Source organism: Acipenser ruthenus, chromosome 13 (genome assembly GCF_902713425.1).
Source record: "Acipenser ruthenus chromosome 13, fAciRut3.2 maternal haplotype, whole genome shotgun sequence".
NCBI lineage: Eukaryota > Metazoa > Chordata > Actinopteri > Acipenseriformes > Acipenseridae > Acipenser > Acipenser ruthenus.
Window position 1 is genome coordinate 20,685,817 of NC_081201.1, and position 17,670 is coordinate 20,703,486.

Below are 17,670 nucleotides of genomic sequence, written 5' to 3' on the forward strand. Positions count from 1 at the left end.
TCAGCTGTGTCTACAAGTTGGTGACTGGGTGAAGGTGTTGTATGATTATAAAATGTTCCCTGGAGAAGTTCTCTGATGGAGCACATGTGAAGGTTATGCATCTGGCCGGACCAAACACCTTCAAGTGGCCCTTCCCACTGTTCTATGAATGGAAGAACATTGTGAAGAAAATCTCGCTCCCTGTTCCAGTTCATGCCAGCAATCATTTTAAATTTAATGATTACTGAACTTTGTGAAATGTGGTTTTTGTAGCAGTTGTTAACCAACCACATTCTGCATGCAACTTTTAAAATGTTTAAGACCCTTTCCTTTTTGCATAGTTGCATAGTTATATATTTGTCATACAAACTGAGATTTTTAGTTTGATTCCAGTAGGATTAGAAGTGACATTCTAGTGATGCCGGAAGTTGTTAACCTCTCAAGTTACTTAAGCTTACCATGGTAATCTATTTTTTGTGATTAGCATTTCTGAACTCTGTGGCCCGAAACCCCCCAGTTCAATTTTTCTAGCAAAATCTGAGATGGTCGGGCAACAAAATGCCCCTTTTCTGGTTGAATTGGAGTGGAATGACCCGTCACCATTTACTTCCCATCCCAGCATAATTATGTGTGTCATTTAAAATGTTGACAATATCAAAAACATTAACCTCAAGATAAAACTATAATAACTAACAATCAAACTTTTTTTTATTAAAGCCAACATAAAAATTATCCAAAGGGACTCTGTATAACTTTGTCACTTTGCACTTTCTGTAGACTCTTGTGTTTTCTTCCTCTGTTTTTCTTTTGCAAGTAAGAAATGTATCCATTTCATCAAACACAGAAAATAAATTCAACGAGCCACTATTACTGTTACTAAAATGCAGCTGTGCCTAATAAATAAAACAAAAACCGTCAGAGTATTATGATTATTTATGTTTGCCAGAGCATTTACACTGTACTTCTACACTGTGCTTCCCTGATTAGGAGGCTTGGTGGCTCAGTGGTTAAAGAAAGGGCTTGTTACCAGGAGGTTCACCCCCAAGTCTATGTTCAATGACTAAATAATATTAATAATAACTAGTATTCAATTAGACAACAAGTTGAAAACAGCAAAGTTAATAAGCAGCACAGAGCGCTCTCCATAGCCAGAATCACGTGCTTCACCTACCCTAATAATAGATATCGGAGTGGAAATCCACTCAATCGAAATCACGCATGCGTACAGGTGGAAACAGGAAAGTGCAGAGGTGATAGATTCTGGGTTTTTTTGTGTGGTTTTTTTTTTTTTTTTTTTTTATCTGCGGTTCACTTCGAGCTGCAAAACAAAAATATTCATGCACAGTGGTTTAGAGATAATATATAATATTGTTAACAAAATCAATTGAAGATCATTATTTTCTTCTGCTTTCATTTTGATTTCTGCATTTCTGAGTCGTCCTGCGTACCCCCCCTGACCCTTAGAAGTAACCCCAGGGGTACGTGTACCCTGGTTGAAAACCCCTGAGCTAAGTCAACAACACTCTACTAGAATCTCATGGACATCAAACTTTATTTCAATAATACAAACTGACTTTACAAAGTTACGGCCGCGTTCACTGCTGTCCCTTGATGAAATCTATCACCTGGATGAGAAATCATACTTGAAAAGAGATTTACTGGACACACATTTTGGTAACTTATGGTATTCATTGTGCAGTCATTTCAGAGAATGTCTTATATATAATATCTTAGAAGTTACTTTGCCACATGCTATAGTACTGGAAAACTGTAACAGAATATCTTGGTATACGGAATCAGATATTTCAGGAATGGAACCTTTGAGGACCACAATAATGATTATTTCTTGTCTGTTTGTGTATGGGAAAGTACCAAAGAGTTTTCTTTATAATTGTATGCAACTTAGTTTTAAGCAAAGTGATTTTGAGAGAATCTCTTACAGTTGATTCTATAGAAGTTACTTTGACTGATTATTTGAATGCTATTCTGGTTTTTGTCATGTTGTACAAATACATAATAACTCTTTAAACAAACTGTATAGTCTAATTTACAAGCTTGCGTATATATATATATATATATATATATATATATATATATATATATATATATATATATATATATATCAACCTCAGGCTGGAACTTGTATCAAGGGGGAATTACAGTATTATAATATCTTTATTTTTTAATAATAACTTTATTTTTATATAGTGCCTTTTATAGTGGACCACCATCACAAAGCGCTTTACAGAGGTAGGCTGTGAACTGTGCATTAAATGCAGCGTCACTTACAATAGGACATATGTAGAGTCACTTACAACAGGACACCTGTATTAGCCTTCTGTTTGTTACAGCAAGCAAATCTTAGTTTTTTACATCATGAAAATAAACACTGTTCCAGTGACGCTTTATAGTAGAATAGCTCGGGATAATATTACTTGTATGGCTTCACAAATAAAGAAGTTGAGAATATTGAGAATTACACAGAATAACATGGCTTGTTAAGAATTACAGGCCTGTTCATTTAAATGTACCAACATCTGTGAGGCTTGACGGACATTCTTCTCATAAGCAATGGAAAGACGACACACCATCTCACTGCGCAATGTCTTTCACAATCGAATCTCACTTTTGATAATGCACTTTGCCCTTTTCTGTTGAAATCAGTTTAAATGATGTTCGACCCCCGTTTAAATGGATTCGCCTCAAAGCCCCCCTTTTTGGAGCTTGTATGTCTACATCACAAAATGTGTCTCGTTTAAAGCTGAGATTCTGAAGTGAGGAAGTTTGAAAAATGGCAAGCAGGGGAGTGCAGCAGTCATGCCTATCCCCTCAGATTTTATATAGAGATTTTAGAGATGAATGTACACCCCTAGAGGTCAGTTCCACAAACCTTCCGAAATTCAGCTTTTAAGTCAGAAGCAGACTTTTGATTGAAGAAGGACACTAATGTTCCTAATGATCTAAAAATGAGCAACAAAGGATGACAGAGAAGACACATAGAGGGTTATACATAAAACAGGCAGTGTTTCCAGATCCAGGCTTTTCATCTGATTCATAAACCCACATCAGGATAACTATGGTGTAATATCTGTGGAGACGGTAGAGCTGGATTTTTTTCACTGTTAAAATGGCTTATTTCAGTCTAAAATGAGGCAGTGCATGATATTTCACAAAGTTGCCACATTCAAAATTGATCATTTTCTCGAGTTATTATACAACAAATGTTCCTAAATATTTAAATGCTTACCTGAAAAACAGTTCAAGCTAAATTTATAGAATGTTTCGTTTTTTATGCCTACCTTTTAAAACCATCAGTGAATCAACCAACAAAATAAAAACATAAATCACTGTGAAAACAACAGACATATGAAATGTCCCCTTCTTGTACTGGACAGAGCGTTCTTTAGCAGAAATATTAACAAACTTTGATGTAGCTGGTGTCTTTTTCGTTGAAGACATTTTGAAGAAATCGTGCAGCTCGATGCAGTCATTCAATAATTTACCAGAAGCAAACTAAACCGGTAGCCAGGTTCTGAATGCAGTGTAACAGGTAGTGCGCCAATAAGGCAAATGTTTTTTGTATTTAAGTGATATATATATATATATATTTACACTATACTTTCAGAAATGGCAATTTTCATGGAGAACTACGTATGACATAACAATGGGTAAATTTCACGGAAATCGTGAAATCTGTTATAACCATGAAAAAAATACAGACTTAATTGCCTATTTAAATGAACTAATCCTTTATAATATCTGCAGAACTGATGGTACAGATTATTCAGTCCCAGAAGACCAAACTGTTGGAAAGGAAGACAAAACACTCAACTTAATAAATTCATATGTTTACAGCAGGGGTTGCAGTTAAGGCAAAAAATGATACCATGTTTTTACATAATATTTCCAGAAAAATCCTGTAACCTAAATAATGTTAGTATATTGAATTGATTGAAGACATTAAAACAGACTTTTAAGACAAAACGTTTGTTATTTCAATTAGCTTCTTTTCTAACCACTATTGGAGAGATCTTTATTAAGCTAAACATTGTTTGCCTTTACTGTATTCTAACTCTGCTGTTTTCATACATGTTAAAATGTTTTAGTCAGATCCTTGTATTACACCAGTCTATAATCTGGCCGTGGTACTCCTGGGCTTGTGCTATACAAAGCTGAAGAAATGTGCCTCTTGAAAAGAGATCTGTCTGCAAAACTCAACATAAATAAACAAACCATAAAGGCATGAAGGGGCCTTATCTTTCCAGACTACTTTAATAGTCCTATTTCGATTGCTACCAAGATATGTGTCTGCTAACCACTGACATAACAAACCTACTTCAGGCATATTACAAAACACATGCCTTAGTGATGTGGAAACGTCATCTCAGCTAGCTGTCTAACACATCTTTAGATAAGGGCAGCTTAGGTTGTTCTCTGTAGTTTATGATACGAATGCAAATGTCAACAATATTTAATTTACATTACTATAAAAACAAGCAGAAATAACAGAAACAGAATTGTTTTATTGTAGCAGTGCAATCAGCAATTTCCTAATGGAATAACAGACAGATAATAAATCAGTCGCATGCATGGAGAAGACTGCTGACTCTGCTCAAGAGTTCAAAGACATCTGAAAACATGCACGTGCCTATTATTATACAGTACATAATAATGTAACATATGCATTGAGACAAAGCACGAAGATGACACATGTTTCTCATTAGATTCTGCCATTTCTCATCACAAAACAAATACAAATGGAAGAGCTTCAGTCAAGCAACATTACTGGGTAACTGCTGCGTGAGGCTCCAAATAGGGCACCATGGCGATTGATTCATCAACAAAAATTTAATTGGCGCTTGCAAAATCTATAAATCGTATCTCTATTATTAGAGCCCTGTGTTTTTCGCAAATACGAAGTAGCACGAAATAAAATGAAATGCCACATATAAAATGAAATAAAACGAAATGCAAATATAAAACGAAATAAAACTAAAAAATCATTATAAAGCAAACATAGAATGACATTTTTAAATTGGGAGCTTTATACAAAAAATACTTTGAATAAATACTTGCAACTGTAGTTGTCAAGGCTCAGCCGTTACCATAGACACGGTCTGAAGGGAAACGGAAGCTCTGACTAGCACTTGCGCAAATGTATAATTTGAAGCGAGTCGTCTGGGAATTAAAATTGTGATAGAAGAGAAGAGAAGTTTGTTTCTAAAATGCCTAAACCACGCATAACAATTTAACAACGCTGCAAAGAATTTGAGCATGAGGGGATGTATGCAACTGACAGTCAGAAAATAATGATGTGCAGATTTTGCAACTGTCGGCTGGAATGGGAGTCAAAAGATACAGTCGTTAAGCATTAGCTGTTTATTCCTTTTGGGGAAAAAAATTGCTTGTTTGCTTATATTTTGTATTAGTATGCTAATTCTTTATTTTATTTCAAGTGGTGCAAACATTACACTGGAGCAAATGCTGTTTTGGCTTAAATACTGAGAAACCCCAGTCTTGTTTTGTATACTAGAGCCCTGCTTCGGTGCAATGGGACTGAAATACAAATCCTAATGTTACTTTTTTTTTTTTTAAAGGGTAGATTGCTGTATGTGCAATTATTATAACAGCCCCAATAATAGGCCAGTGTAAATACATATTTTTTAGTTTATTTTATTTTTTATAGAGGGCATGGGCAGTATTTACTGTAAATAGGCAGTTAATTAAAAAGAGTGGGGGACTGAATGTTGCCGTTACTGCCGCTAATGAGAAATTATGGTAACTAAATTATTTTTCTGTGCGAGGTCTGTTTATGTAAAAATGTAAAAACAAAAAAAATCAGATAATGTTTAATAAAAAAAATATGTATGTAGTTAAAATATGTATATGTATGTATGTAGACAATGGTAAAAATCTGATTTAGAGATATTTTAGACATTAATCTTATATATTTTATAATAAAAGACATGCCTGTGCTTAGTATTTACCAACATTATCACTCCCTCCCCTCTTCTCTTTTGTTGAAAATCTTTGGGGACATTTCTAGTCTTTAACTGTAAGTCACATCCCAACTGGAATCTATTAGCAGTAACTACATTTCTAATTTCACTGAGTGTAGATCTCACAATGCCAAGGACAAAGAATTCAAACATGTAAACCCCAACAGGTTCCATATAAACTTGCTTCACTCACGGGCATGAGAAATACACTCTCAACCTGATTAGAGGTAGCCACGAACACTTAGAAACATACATTATCAAATACAGTACAGTACAGTGCCATAGCTGCTCAAGTGATGCTCTTTCCAGGTTCCTTATCATAGTGTAGTTCTCATTTAGGCCAATGGTCAGACCATGTGACCCACTGCTCAGGCAGGGGGGGTTCAAGTCAGCACTGAGGTGCTCTTTTCAAATTCACATTTTCAAATGTATTTATTTAACCAGGATAAAACTCTTGAGATATACATCTCATATTCAAGGGGTCCTGGTCAGATTTAAAATAATATTTGAGTGATTCAAAAAGGTATTGTGAAGTGGCTGTTGTATACAATGGCATGCTGGCCAATATTAGATCTCAATCTAGGGATTTTAAAAGTAGGCACATCATCTGATCTTAATGCATTGGTAGTTACATGTAACTAACAGACATGTAAGGTAATGTGAACTATTTCCAGTGTACACCTCTTCCTCTGCTCTCTCTCTATGAGCTGTGATAGGAAGCTCTCATGGTGCCTGCTGTGCATTGTCTCTCACTACCAATGCAACACAAGGCAATTGATTTCATTTTTGAAAGACAGTGGCACCTTCACAGCAGTTAGAGCAGCCTTCATAGAACAAGGCTGCAGTGTCGAAGACTGAATCCAGCCCTCTGCCCTCTTGTCATATCGGTTTGTTCTTGAGCAAGGATGGCACTGTCTGTTTATAGAACAGCCTGGTTCAGCCCTGAAAGACTCATCCTGTCCATCTCCGTACTGAGCAGAGCAGAGTGAATGCACCTCAGCATGACTTTCACAAATAAGACACTCTCCTGTACTTAGTGTTTGCATAGATTACTCACAATGGAGCTTAACCCAACCCTGAACCTAACCTGAACCCCAGAACAATAGATCAAAGTGTAAGTACAAAAGTCAGGCTACCACTATCGTAAAAAAGTGACCTACATCCACCGAATACATCATCCAGATTCTGTGTTAACAAATGTCCTTAGCAAGTTTTATCACAATTGGATAAGATCCTCAACACATTATCAATGTTTTAATGCTGTAAATGCTAGTAAGAGAATTGATAACCTCTGAATTGTATCTGTGTATGTGTTAATCAACGTTTCTTACTGTTTCTGCACTGGTGGATATGGGGATGACTCTCTAACTCACTGTTTCAAGGGGGAAGACATATACGGTGCACACTCCTAATTGTCATTGGTATACAGGCCTCATTCCAGAAACCCCACCTTGCTCAGGCTTGCTGAGAGACAAGGTACAATATGCTAGTGTGACAGAGACAGAGACAGAGATTAAATCTAATTTATAGCAGCACCGTAGCCAAAATAAAGTATGGCAATGGGGGTGCCATACATTTTGACTTAATACCAAACCCTTGTCTATTTTGCTAGCAATCATGAGCCCCCAAGGTTAAGGCTGGTAGCAACAAAGTATGCCTCATTTCCACAGCCAAAATCAAAAAAGCGTTTTAGTGCTTCCCCCCCCCCCCCCCAAATCTGGACAACCTCGAAAATTCTTGCCATGTATCAAAGATCACTGAGGGATTTTGGGATCGTACTGTGCTTTGTTTTAAAGAAACCAGCGGTATCAAATACATTTAACCATCGGCTCATTACAATTCAAAAGGAATCTGGTTAAGAAGGAGAGCACAGTAAAACAAACAGCCAGGTTTTGTCGTTGTGTTTTTCATGAATTAAAAAAAAGCAATGTTACTTCAGAATTTAGTCTTGTGTGATGAAGCAGGATGAACATTATTCATTTTAACAAAGTTCCCTGCTTTCGGTGAATATAATAAAGAAAAACAATAAAAGAAAACATTGTGTGTGTTTTACCTATATGAAAGAAAATCAGCCACAAAAGCAGCAATTTCCCTGTCAGTTTCTTCTCTACACGCACCTCCTGGCTACATGATGACGCACTTCCTTTGAAGCCAGTTTGACTACATCGAGTGTGAGATACAGAACCTGTCTCAACCAGTCTTGTTGTCGTGGGAAGACGGTAATGAAGACCCTGAAGGGGTGGGACAGTTTCACTTTCCAGGTGAAATCACCATGAAGTGCAATCTGAAAACTAGAATGGAAATCACAGACTTCTTCAACCTAGAGTAGTTTTAAAATGAAAATGTTTACTAAAACAGATTTCTTTCAAAGCCCACACATTGGACACCTATATAGTGAATGGCTGGAAATGGATTAGAAAATGTCTGGAATTATTTTCCCAGCTACAATCACTTTAAAAGTGAGGGATTTGTTACAAAAATATAGCCAAATGAATTCAACCCTACTTTGGGTCTCTGTCTATCTCCAGACTTGCTTATACTGCAGGTCTAGTCACACAGTTGGCTCCGACTATAATAAACACCCTTTGCTTACTGCAAGCCTGGCCATCAAAGTAAACAAGTCGTACGCAATGAGATATTCAGAGGGATAAAGTCATGGCAGCGGTTTTCCTTCCCACAGGAAGGAACAACACAGGAAGTTTGATTAAGTCCTTTGCCAACATCTGCTCGGCTCCAGCTGCTGTGGAGCTGTGGGCTCGTCTGCCTGTGGAGCTGTGGGCTCGTCTGCCTGTGGAGCTGTGGGCTCGTCTCCCTGTGGAGCTGTGGGCTCGTCTCCCTGTGGAGCTGTGGGCTCGTCTCCCTGTGGAGCTGTGGGCTCGTCTCCCTGTGGAGCTGTGGGCTCGTCTGCCTGTGGAGCTGTGGAGCTGTGGGCTCGTCTCCCTGTGGAGCTGTGGGCTCGTCTGCCTCTGGAGCTGTGGGCTCGTCTGCCTCTGGAGCTGTGGGCTCGTCTGCCTCTGGAGCTGTGGGCTCGTCTGCCTCTGGAGCTGTGGGCTCGTCTGCCTCTGGAGCTGTGGGCTCGTCTGCCTCTGGAGCTGTGGGCTCGTCTGCCTCTGGAGCTGTGGGCTCGTCTGCCTCTGGAGCTGTGGGCTCGTCTGCCTCTGGAGCTGTGGGCTCGTCTGCCTCTGGAGCTGTGGGCTCGTCTGCCTCTGGAGCTGTGGGCTCGTCTGCCTGTGGAGCTGTGTGCTAGTGTCTTTCTTAAATATATTGGTATGCATAAATAAAAATTACAAAAAACAGTTTCCACAGCACTTGTGTCTTGCACTTCTTCAAAAATACAAGATTTTAAGACAGAAGTGATTGTGTAGTCAAGCAAACTAAACTAAAGCTACATTTCCATCTGCCACAGGGACTCGAAAGCAATTTGAAATCAGACTTGTTCATTTCCATCAGCAGCAGATCGAGATCCAATCGATTTCAACTGGGACTCTGTCAGTCCCAGTCAGGATTGCGAGCTGGCAGAGCTTGATCTCTCCACTCACCCTGATGGTGGAAGTTATTTTATGAGCGTCCAATGCGAAAGACTACAGATTTTTGAGTTCCCTCCAGAACATGTTCACAGTAGATGAATTCCAAAATGCAGAATAATAAACATATTTAATTTTTCACACAACATATCCAAACAAAATCTTTGAAAACTGAGCAATAAATCAGATAAATAAGGGAGTTTAGCTCTAAATGTCACTGTAAGGGTGGCTCCTGTATCCTAAACTGTATCCTTGGGGTGTTGTAAAAAGTATTCATCATTATGTTGCACACCTGGGAGTAACCCTTTGAACTGTGTTGCCTTCCCTATGACAACAATGCCCCATTGTCAAATTACCTAAACACAATGTGCTGCCGTTAACAATGAGCTGAAACAACACGACAGGAAAAGGACTGTTCTGACAGCTTCGCCACAGTTCAAGATGAGGCTACATTGTAAAGCCATGGTACGCAATGGGCTGATTCAGCGAGGTCTATAACAAGCATGTGGGTGATATACATCCCCTGACATGGCTGTGATTACAGAATGACACCATCCATTCTGGGATGGTCTCAAAATATCTGTGATGTTAGAGGCTTATATACAATTGTTTCTGTATTTACTCATTTCAGACCCTTATCAATACACTACAACAGAAACAATCTTCCTCCTTGATTGTAATTCAGAGAAAATAATTATATTTGTATGGTGTTGGATGTACAAGTCTGGAATTGCTTGGCACAAATGTTCAAATATAAACTTAACAGAATTAATTGAAATAGAATTTAAAAGAATTACTTATACATGCTTATTAAACAAGAGAACCCTTTCAGTAAATCACAATGCAGTTCAAAATCACAATAAGAAAATGATTACAATATATATAAATGTTAATGTACTTTTAGTGCAGGCTTCTTGTTTATCCATGTCACTGGGGATAATAAAAAAATCAAAACACTTGTAATGGGGTCCAAAGGGGAGGTAGGGGGGGGGGGGAGGGGGGAAGGAATCCCTCCGTCAATTAAGAGTTTTTTGGTGGAAAGCCCTTACAAGAAGCTTTTAAATTGTTCTAATGATTATTGTCTAGGTCATACCTCACATCATGCAGAAAAATAAGATTATCCATGTGGGGTAGGAGCCCCACCGCTCTTTTTAAGCATGCACATGACACCTACCCTCGAACCCCGTTTTCTCCATCACATGTGGTGCTTGTATCATCATCAAGCACTACTGGAAGCAACACCTCTCCAGAATGTCGTCCCCCTGAGCCGGAATGACCCAGCGATCAGAAATATGGATCTCTTTCTAAAATACCCAGTATACTGGACACAATACAACAAAGGTAGATGATCAAATATTTGTTGGTCATCTCTTCTGAACTAGAAGATATATGCATGTACATAAAGACAGGCACCTCCTTATATCCCAATAGTCTCATACTCCAAGAACTAAACAATGGTCTAACTGAGTTTCATTACAAACAGTGCTTTTTTAGACAGATGTCAAAATCCAAAGTGTGGGTGTAATGTATGAACAGCAGGGGATAAGAACAGTGTTATACTAGACTACTGCTTCCTAGTACCTAACTATTTCCTGTGCTGTAGGTCACACGGGTTAATTGCAGAAAGATCATTGGATGGAAATGGACCAATTAGGTTCCAAGATGCAGCATATCAGTCATACCCAACCCAGTTTGGGAATAAAAGCATACGATAAGGTTATATGTAGATAAATTCCTGTACAATATTGAAAAATTCTACCGTATAAAGTAGCGCAATCTAGAATACAGCCCAGCAATGTTTAGTGTTGACAGTTTTCCTATGTTTTTTAAATATTGTGCATCTATATTAGTAGACCTTATTAATGAAAGCTATTGTAACCAATGCAATATTCAGTTATGTGCCACAGTATGTTTCATAACATAACAGTCCTATTGTTGTATCAGCGCGTCCTCTGTGTTTTAATGTTTGTCTTGCCAGGGTACTGGTGACTTCCTGATGAACTCAACCACTGTCACCATTTTTGCTTCGCTCCTTAGTGAAGGGATATTAAATGCGTTTGAGTGTATCTGCACATCCATTATAAAAAATAAGCCAAGAACCAAAAGACAACTTCCACACAGATTAAGAACGTCTGCATTACGCACTGAAAGTGCCCAAAGTACAGAGCACTGTAGTGTACGGTACAGTATCTAAAACAGTATTGCACACACTAGAGATATCAGAATTAGGCAATTCCAGGTGTAAAGAGGTTCATCTTCTACTTCATTTATTTCCATAATGTTTCAAGAAGAGGCATCGACCCTGAGAAGCGTATCGCTTCCATATTACAAACGATACGGACTCCAATTTAAACTGCTTCATGTGAAGATACGCAAAGCGAGTTCTGCTCAGTATGTTTTGAAAAATAAAATAAAAAAGCCCAGCTGTATCTGACAGGAGCGTGCAGGTGGGAGGAAACAGGAGAAAGAGTCTTAAGAGGCAGCAAATCACAGTTTCTCCAGACGACACTTTTCCTAAAGCAGAGAGTTTCATACATTACTGGATGCAAAGGTACTGCCTTGGATATGCAGTGTTTCAAACACAGAGCAACAGATTCCTGGTTTTTAAAATAAAAATAAAAAGGGGGTTACTGTCAGCTTTGCGTGCAAACAAGCCTGTTAGTAATGATCATCCCGTCACCGTTGTAATTCAAAATTAGAGCCATCAGTAACATGAAACAGTTGATCACAATGACCTATATTCAGTGTATGTAGTTGGACATATAAAGACAAACAGGGTGCCTTCATATAATCCCATAGTGTGTTACTCTTTAGAACCTGCTAAACAATCTCATTTTCAAGTTTCATCACAATTGTATAAGCCGATCTCTACATGACATCTAAGAATGACCGACAGAATGGGACTGACGAGGAGGGCAGCCTCCTTAACCCAGAGACTATGATACATTACATAGAAAAAATGTTATTTTCAAGTTTCATGACAGTAGGGCAAGCACTTCCCTAAATATATGCAAAACTGTGGCATATGTACAAATAGCCTTCTCCACTGTATCAACAGGTGGAATAATAATAAGAATGAAGAAAGCCACAGAAATAGGTCACCTACCACAAACTGCATTCGAAGAATCTCAAGAAGTTGTATACAAGACTAAATGCAGAATAATATATACAGTATAGTTCATTATAAAAAATATTAAGCATGATGTATAATACAGTATAGGGTGCTGTAGAAATATATAAAGTAAGATACAAGCTGAATTTCACACGCTCAGTCAGAAAACACTTGTGTGGTGTGGATATCAGTGGGTATATTTATACTGTAAATACTGCATGCCGTGGTATGTAAAAACTCTTTGACCACATGCATGACAACGGTCTGACATAGCTTTCCTATTTGTGTGTTACAAGACCATCAGTGATAAAAGATCCATGAGCCATGCAGAATCGCCTATACTTTACTGTACACCACAAAGTGGCCTTTTGACCACATTCATTCTATTTTACACAAGCACAGTCTCTTTCAGAAACAGAATTATGAAGAAAACAGATATCCACCTGTACAGTAACTGATGCTGAAAATGACATATTTTGATCTTTTGTGGGCTGTCTGGGGTATATTCTGCAAAGATCTGACATTAGTTTTGTTAAACAAATGACTAATCAAATAGGAACTTCTTACTATCTATCTGGGTTGTATAAAACAAAGTATTGTATAGCTAATGAGGTTGTATCCACAGAACTGTAGAAAGAGATATTTGCCTGTATTGCTCATAACTACATCAGCTGATTACAGGACCAACCGACTCCTAACCCATATGTTCAGTGTTTTACAATGTAATAAATAACTTCTACAAATATATATTGTTAAAGTGTATGAATCTAATGATACAGTATTGTACTGTCCCAATTTTCAATGTAGTGTATCTCATCAACCACAATCTTTATTAATTTTAAAAGATGAATAACTGTATTGATTCTAATACTGAAGTACTGAAAATAAATGAAGTACTAATTTCAAACAATATTCAAAGTTAGCTGCAAATTATCAATCTTATTATAAGCGTTCTGTTTTAATTCAACGCATATTTTAACATACAACATACCCACAAACGAAAACAGGCAATGGTTTTCAAATGTTTTCTCTGTATTAACATATTTCATATATTTTAAAGCCAATTTTATTATTAAGTAATTGTCTTGTGAGAATCACATGTAATTGTCGCGATATCCTTTTCCAACGTTTTCACAATATTATACAAACACGTTCTGAAGCAGAAAGAAAGACTGAAAACACTTCCTCGCCGTTTGGCAGGAAGTCTGCCGACCACTGAATTAAAAGAGAACACATGAAAACGGCAAGCATTGGGTTTGTGTATATGTTTGGTCAGACAAAAATTAATTCTCATAAATTATTTGCGTCCTGATGATGACGACCTGAGCATGTGCATCTCCCCAATATAATACAGTACACATCACACCCCATCAAACCCGAACCAGCCGTTGTTAAATAAAGCCAAACGTGTATTACACCATTATCTGTATATTATATCATCATATTTAGGAGAACACCACCATGTCGGTCTTACTGGTAATATTAATTATTCCGCGTTGAAATCGGTTTGTGAAACGCCTATTTCAATAAAGTGTGCTTCTTACAGTAGGATATTATACACACACACTGAATTACATTATTTAAATTAATCTCCCAAGCCCATAACGATGTTAACAAAAAACAAAAACAATAAAAAAAAAACATCGCCTATGACAGGTTGCATTTTGGATACCGGTAAAAAAAAAAAAAATCGATCCAGATCCTATGTGTGTAATGTTTGTTCCTTGCTATTGAAACGTAATTTGCAAAAGAACAGATTATTACAACAATAATAAAAACAATAATAACAATAATTAAAATAACAATAATAATAAAAGCATAGGTCTTAATTGTTTGTTAAGTCTATAATTGTTTTTGTTTAAAAATGGAGGTATGCAACATTTTTTGAGAAAATATTCGTTCAGCGTTCTCCCTTTGTAATAAAAACAATACATTATTATCCAGTCACTGAATGTCGTGTTATGCACCACCTCAACAAAAAATTACATTTTTGTACATATATGTTTTCCTTTTATAAATATTAAGAGATTGCGTCGCAGATGTAATTATGTGGCTTGCTTTATATCCGGTATATAGCCGGTACAACACGTTACTGCTGCATTCTTTAGAAACTGCATCACCTCCTTATGCAATACGAATAAGGTAACATTAACATGCTGTTAATACAGAGTATACATAGACATCATCGTTACTGCTTACCTTCTCTCGCTTTTAACAAGACTGTATTAGCAACGATGTTCTCCAGCTCCATTTATAGATCAGGATAGCAAGGCAAGGCAAGGTTTTGCAGAGGGGTCTAGTTTAACCTTTCCAGGGGAAACACAGCAGGGGCCAAAATTCAAATCTGCCTTTACGTTTCCACCTTTCCTGGTTCCCTTTTATTTCCCTTTTTAGCCAAGGGGTATTCTCTGTTTTTGCTTAGCCGCTCTCTTTCTCTTTCACGCTCACTCTCTTTCTCGCTCTTCTCCGGTAATGTATTTCACTGTACGGTAGCTCTGTCACTCCACCCTCCTTCTCCAGTAATGTATTTCACTGTACGGTGTAGTTATTTCACTCCACCCTCCTCTCTTTTGGCTCGATGCTGGTATAGCTACAGATTCTGCTGACTGCCTTCTTGCTGGGGGTGTGGTGCAGCGGCGCTTACACATGAGTCTGCGCACTTGGGGGACAGCCTGTGCACCCGGGAATTGTAGTTTCTTTCTGTTCATTTTTTTTTATCACGAATTCAACACCAGTACAGTACACAGAGTTTGGTTTGCTTAAGATTTTCAGAGCGTCAATGAACCATATAGTGGCGTGTATTGTAATGTGTTCATGTATATACGTTGCTAATAATAATAATAATAATAATAATAATAATAATAATAATAATAATAATAATAATAATAATAATAATAATAATAATAGTTTACCCTTGTTTGCCATGTTTTTAAATATGCTTTACCATACCTTTATGGGCTCTGCAATACTTCTCTTTGCTTTACTATTCATTTTTATTACACTTTGCTATACTTTTACCATGGTAAGCTATTTAAACGGTGGTTGTGGCTCCAAATTCCCTCATAATGTCACAACTCATGCGCTTGCATTTTCGTTATAGGGAGAAACACAAATTACACAGTCTCTTACATATTGGTCCCGGCTGCAGCGTTATAAAGGGGGAGCACTAACTGTTTGTTAGTCAGGACTTACTGGATACAATGTTCTACCACTTCAATTTAAAAATACATGTACTATATTCTAGAAGGGAGACCGGATTATCTAACGAAGGTGATTGGGAATCTTAAGATCTCCTAATAGAATGATGATGGTTCAAGCCGTTTCGTTTTGCTGCTGGTGTGCACTAATATAAAGACACTGGCTGATCTAGCCTACATTATGTAGCAGGCAACTAGAACGAAATAGACTCTCCTGAACTCATACGTTGAGGGAACACTAAGCCACTTTTTCAGGAATAGTGACTTGGAACCTGGTTCCAGGAGATCGGGAGACCTAGATTGAGTCAACTTTGCTGTATCAAACATGCAGTGGCCTGAAACCTCATCTCCTGAAGCCATGTTTCCTCAGCCATAGTCAAAACACAGACGTGTGTATAATTGTGCAATTGCAATAGTAACCACAAACATAATACAAAAAAAGGGACTGGGTTTCAGGAGACTAGGTTTCAGGTCACTGCATGGCACACCGGGGAGACTTGAGGAGACTTGTGGCACCATTTCAACCAAGTTTGATACAGCAAAGTTGCCTCAAACTAGTCTCCTGGAAGCCACTGTTCCTGAAAAGGTGTCTTCCTATTCTCAGGGCTTCAGATTCCTATGTAGAATCAAGGATTCCAAGAGCTATTGACAACAAGATGAATTTGAAATCACACCAGCAGCACAGAAATCGAACGAATCTCTCTTTGTATTTGTTTTTCTTGTTTTGTTTTCTCCTGTCACGGTTTCTCTGCAATGTAGTTAACAAAGTGGTGTGGGTTTCTTTTTTGTTTGTTTGTTTGTTTTTTTAGTGAGGATATTGTAAGACATTTACATAATGTAATTTGACTGTACCTCGTTGACATATCAAACTTGGCAGAAAATAATATTCACCTGAACCGCAGCGCCCTCTATCTTCAATGTGTATGTCATACACTTTGAGCCACCTTGGTGTTTTCCAGGAAGCCAGTTTACAAAAAAGGATGAGCTGTATATAGATGTGACATCTGCAGAAAGGGATACAACTTACAAAGCAGATGTGAAGCTGAGGCTGATTTAAAGAGTGAGTAGATTCAAAACTACATTTGCTGGTCCAGCTTACCATTGTCTGATGTATATTGCACTAAGGTGGGTTGGCTACTATTGCAAGTTGCATTTTGCGCTCTGCTCTGGCAATACCTTAGATTTGCCTTAAAGTTCAGTTCTGTATTAAGTCACACAAGTGTGTCTCATCCACCACTCTAGCCTGTTTTTCAGTGCTGTCCCGTGTAACTTTGGTGCCATCTATAGGCAAACAGGAGTTACTGCACGTTAAGTCATTTTTTTTCTGCATTTGAAATTCATGTTAAAGGAGTGGTAACCAATGATTCCAAATCCAATCTTAACTAAACACGGGTTACACTTACTGTACATTTTTATAGCTAGAGAACCACTTGCCAATGCTGCTGCAGTTTTATTTACAAAAATAACTATCGTTACGGTAATGACATTACAGTTACGGTAATGACAGCTTGTTACGGTAATGACGCTTAAAGATTTAAACAGTGATATAAAATAAATATGTAAAGAAATAAACCATTTATAATGACACCACACAGGTTCCAAAATAGGTTTTATTGGAAATCGTAAAACTTTGGGGCTGATGTAAGGATAGGCGTAGTGCAAAAAATAGCGGCTGCAAAATCCACATTGACAAACGGCCAGACAATTATTTTGCACTGTGGCCTATGTAAGCTTAAGAGCAATGAAAATGACTCAACATGCACAATGAGCAGCAAACATGATAATGAGGGTCGCAATGACTGCCGCCTGTGCATCAGGCTATTTAGCGGCAGCACTTCCAGCCCAGAGGTGAGGTGTGT

The 17,670-nt window shown here is 37.8% G+C and overlaps 1 protein-coding gene across 3 annotated transcripts in view; it reads right to left on the reverse strand.

Moving 5' to 3' along the window:
* Positions 1 to 15,283, reverse strand: part of LOC117418215 (G protein-coupled receptor kinase 5-like) — a 124,884-nt gene extending 109,601 nt beyond the window's left edge. For 2 of the 3 annotated variants that reach the window (XM_059035707.1, XM_059035708.1), the window contains exon 1: positions 14,814 to 15,283. In XM_059035707.1, coding sequence (XP_058891690.1) covers positions 14,814 to 14,865 — 52 coding nt within the window. In that variant the 5' untranslated portion in view covers positions 14,866 to 15,283. The remainder of the gene's footprint in view (positions 1 to 14,813) is intronic. The other variant, XM_034030983.3, reaches the window with a different exon arrangement.
* Positions 15,284 to 17,670: the final 2,387 nt, after the last annotated feature.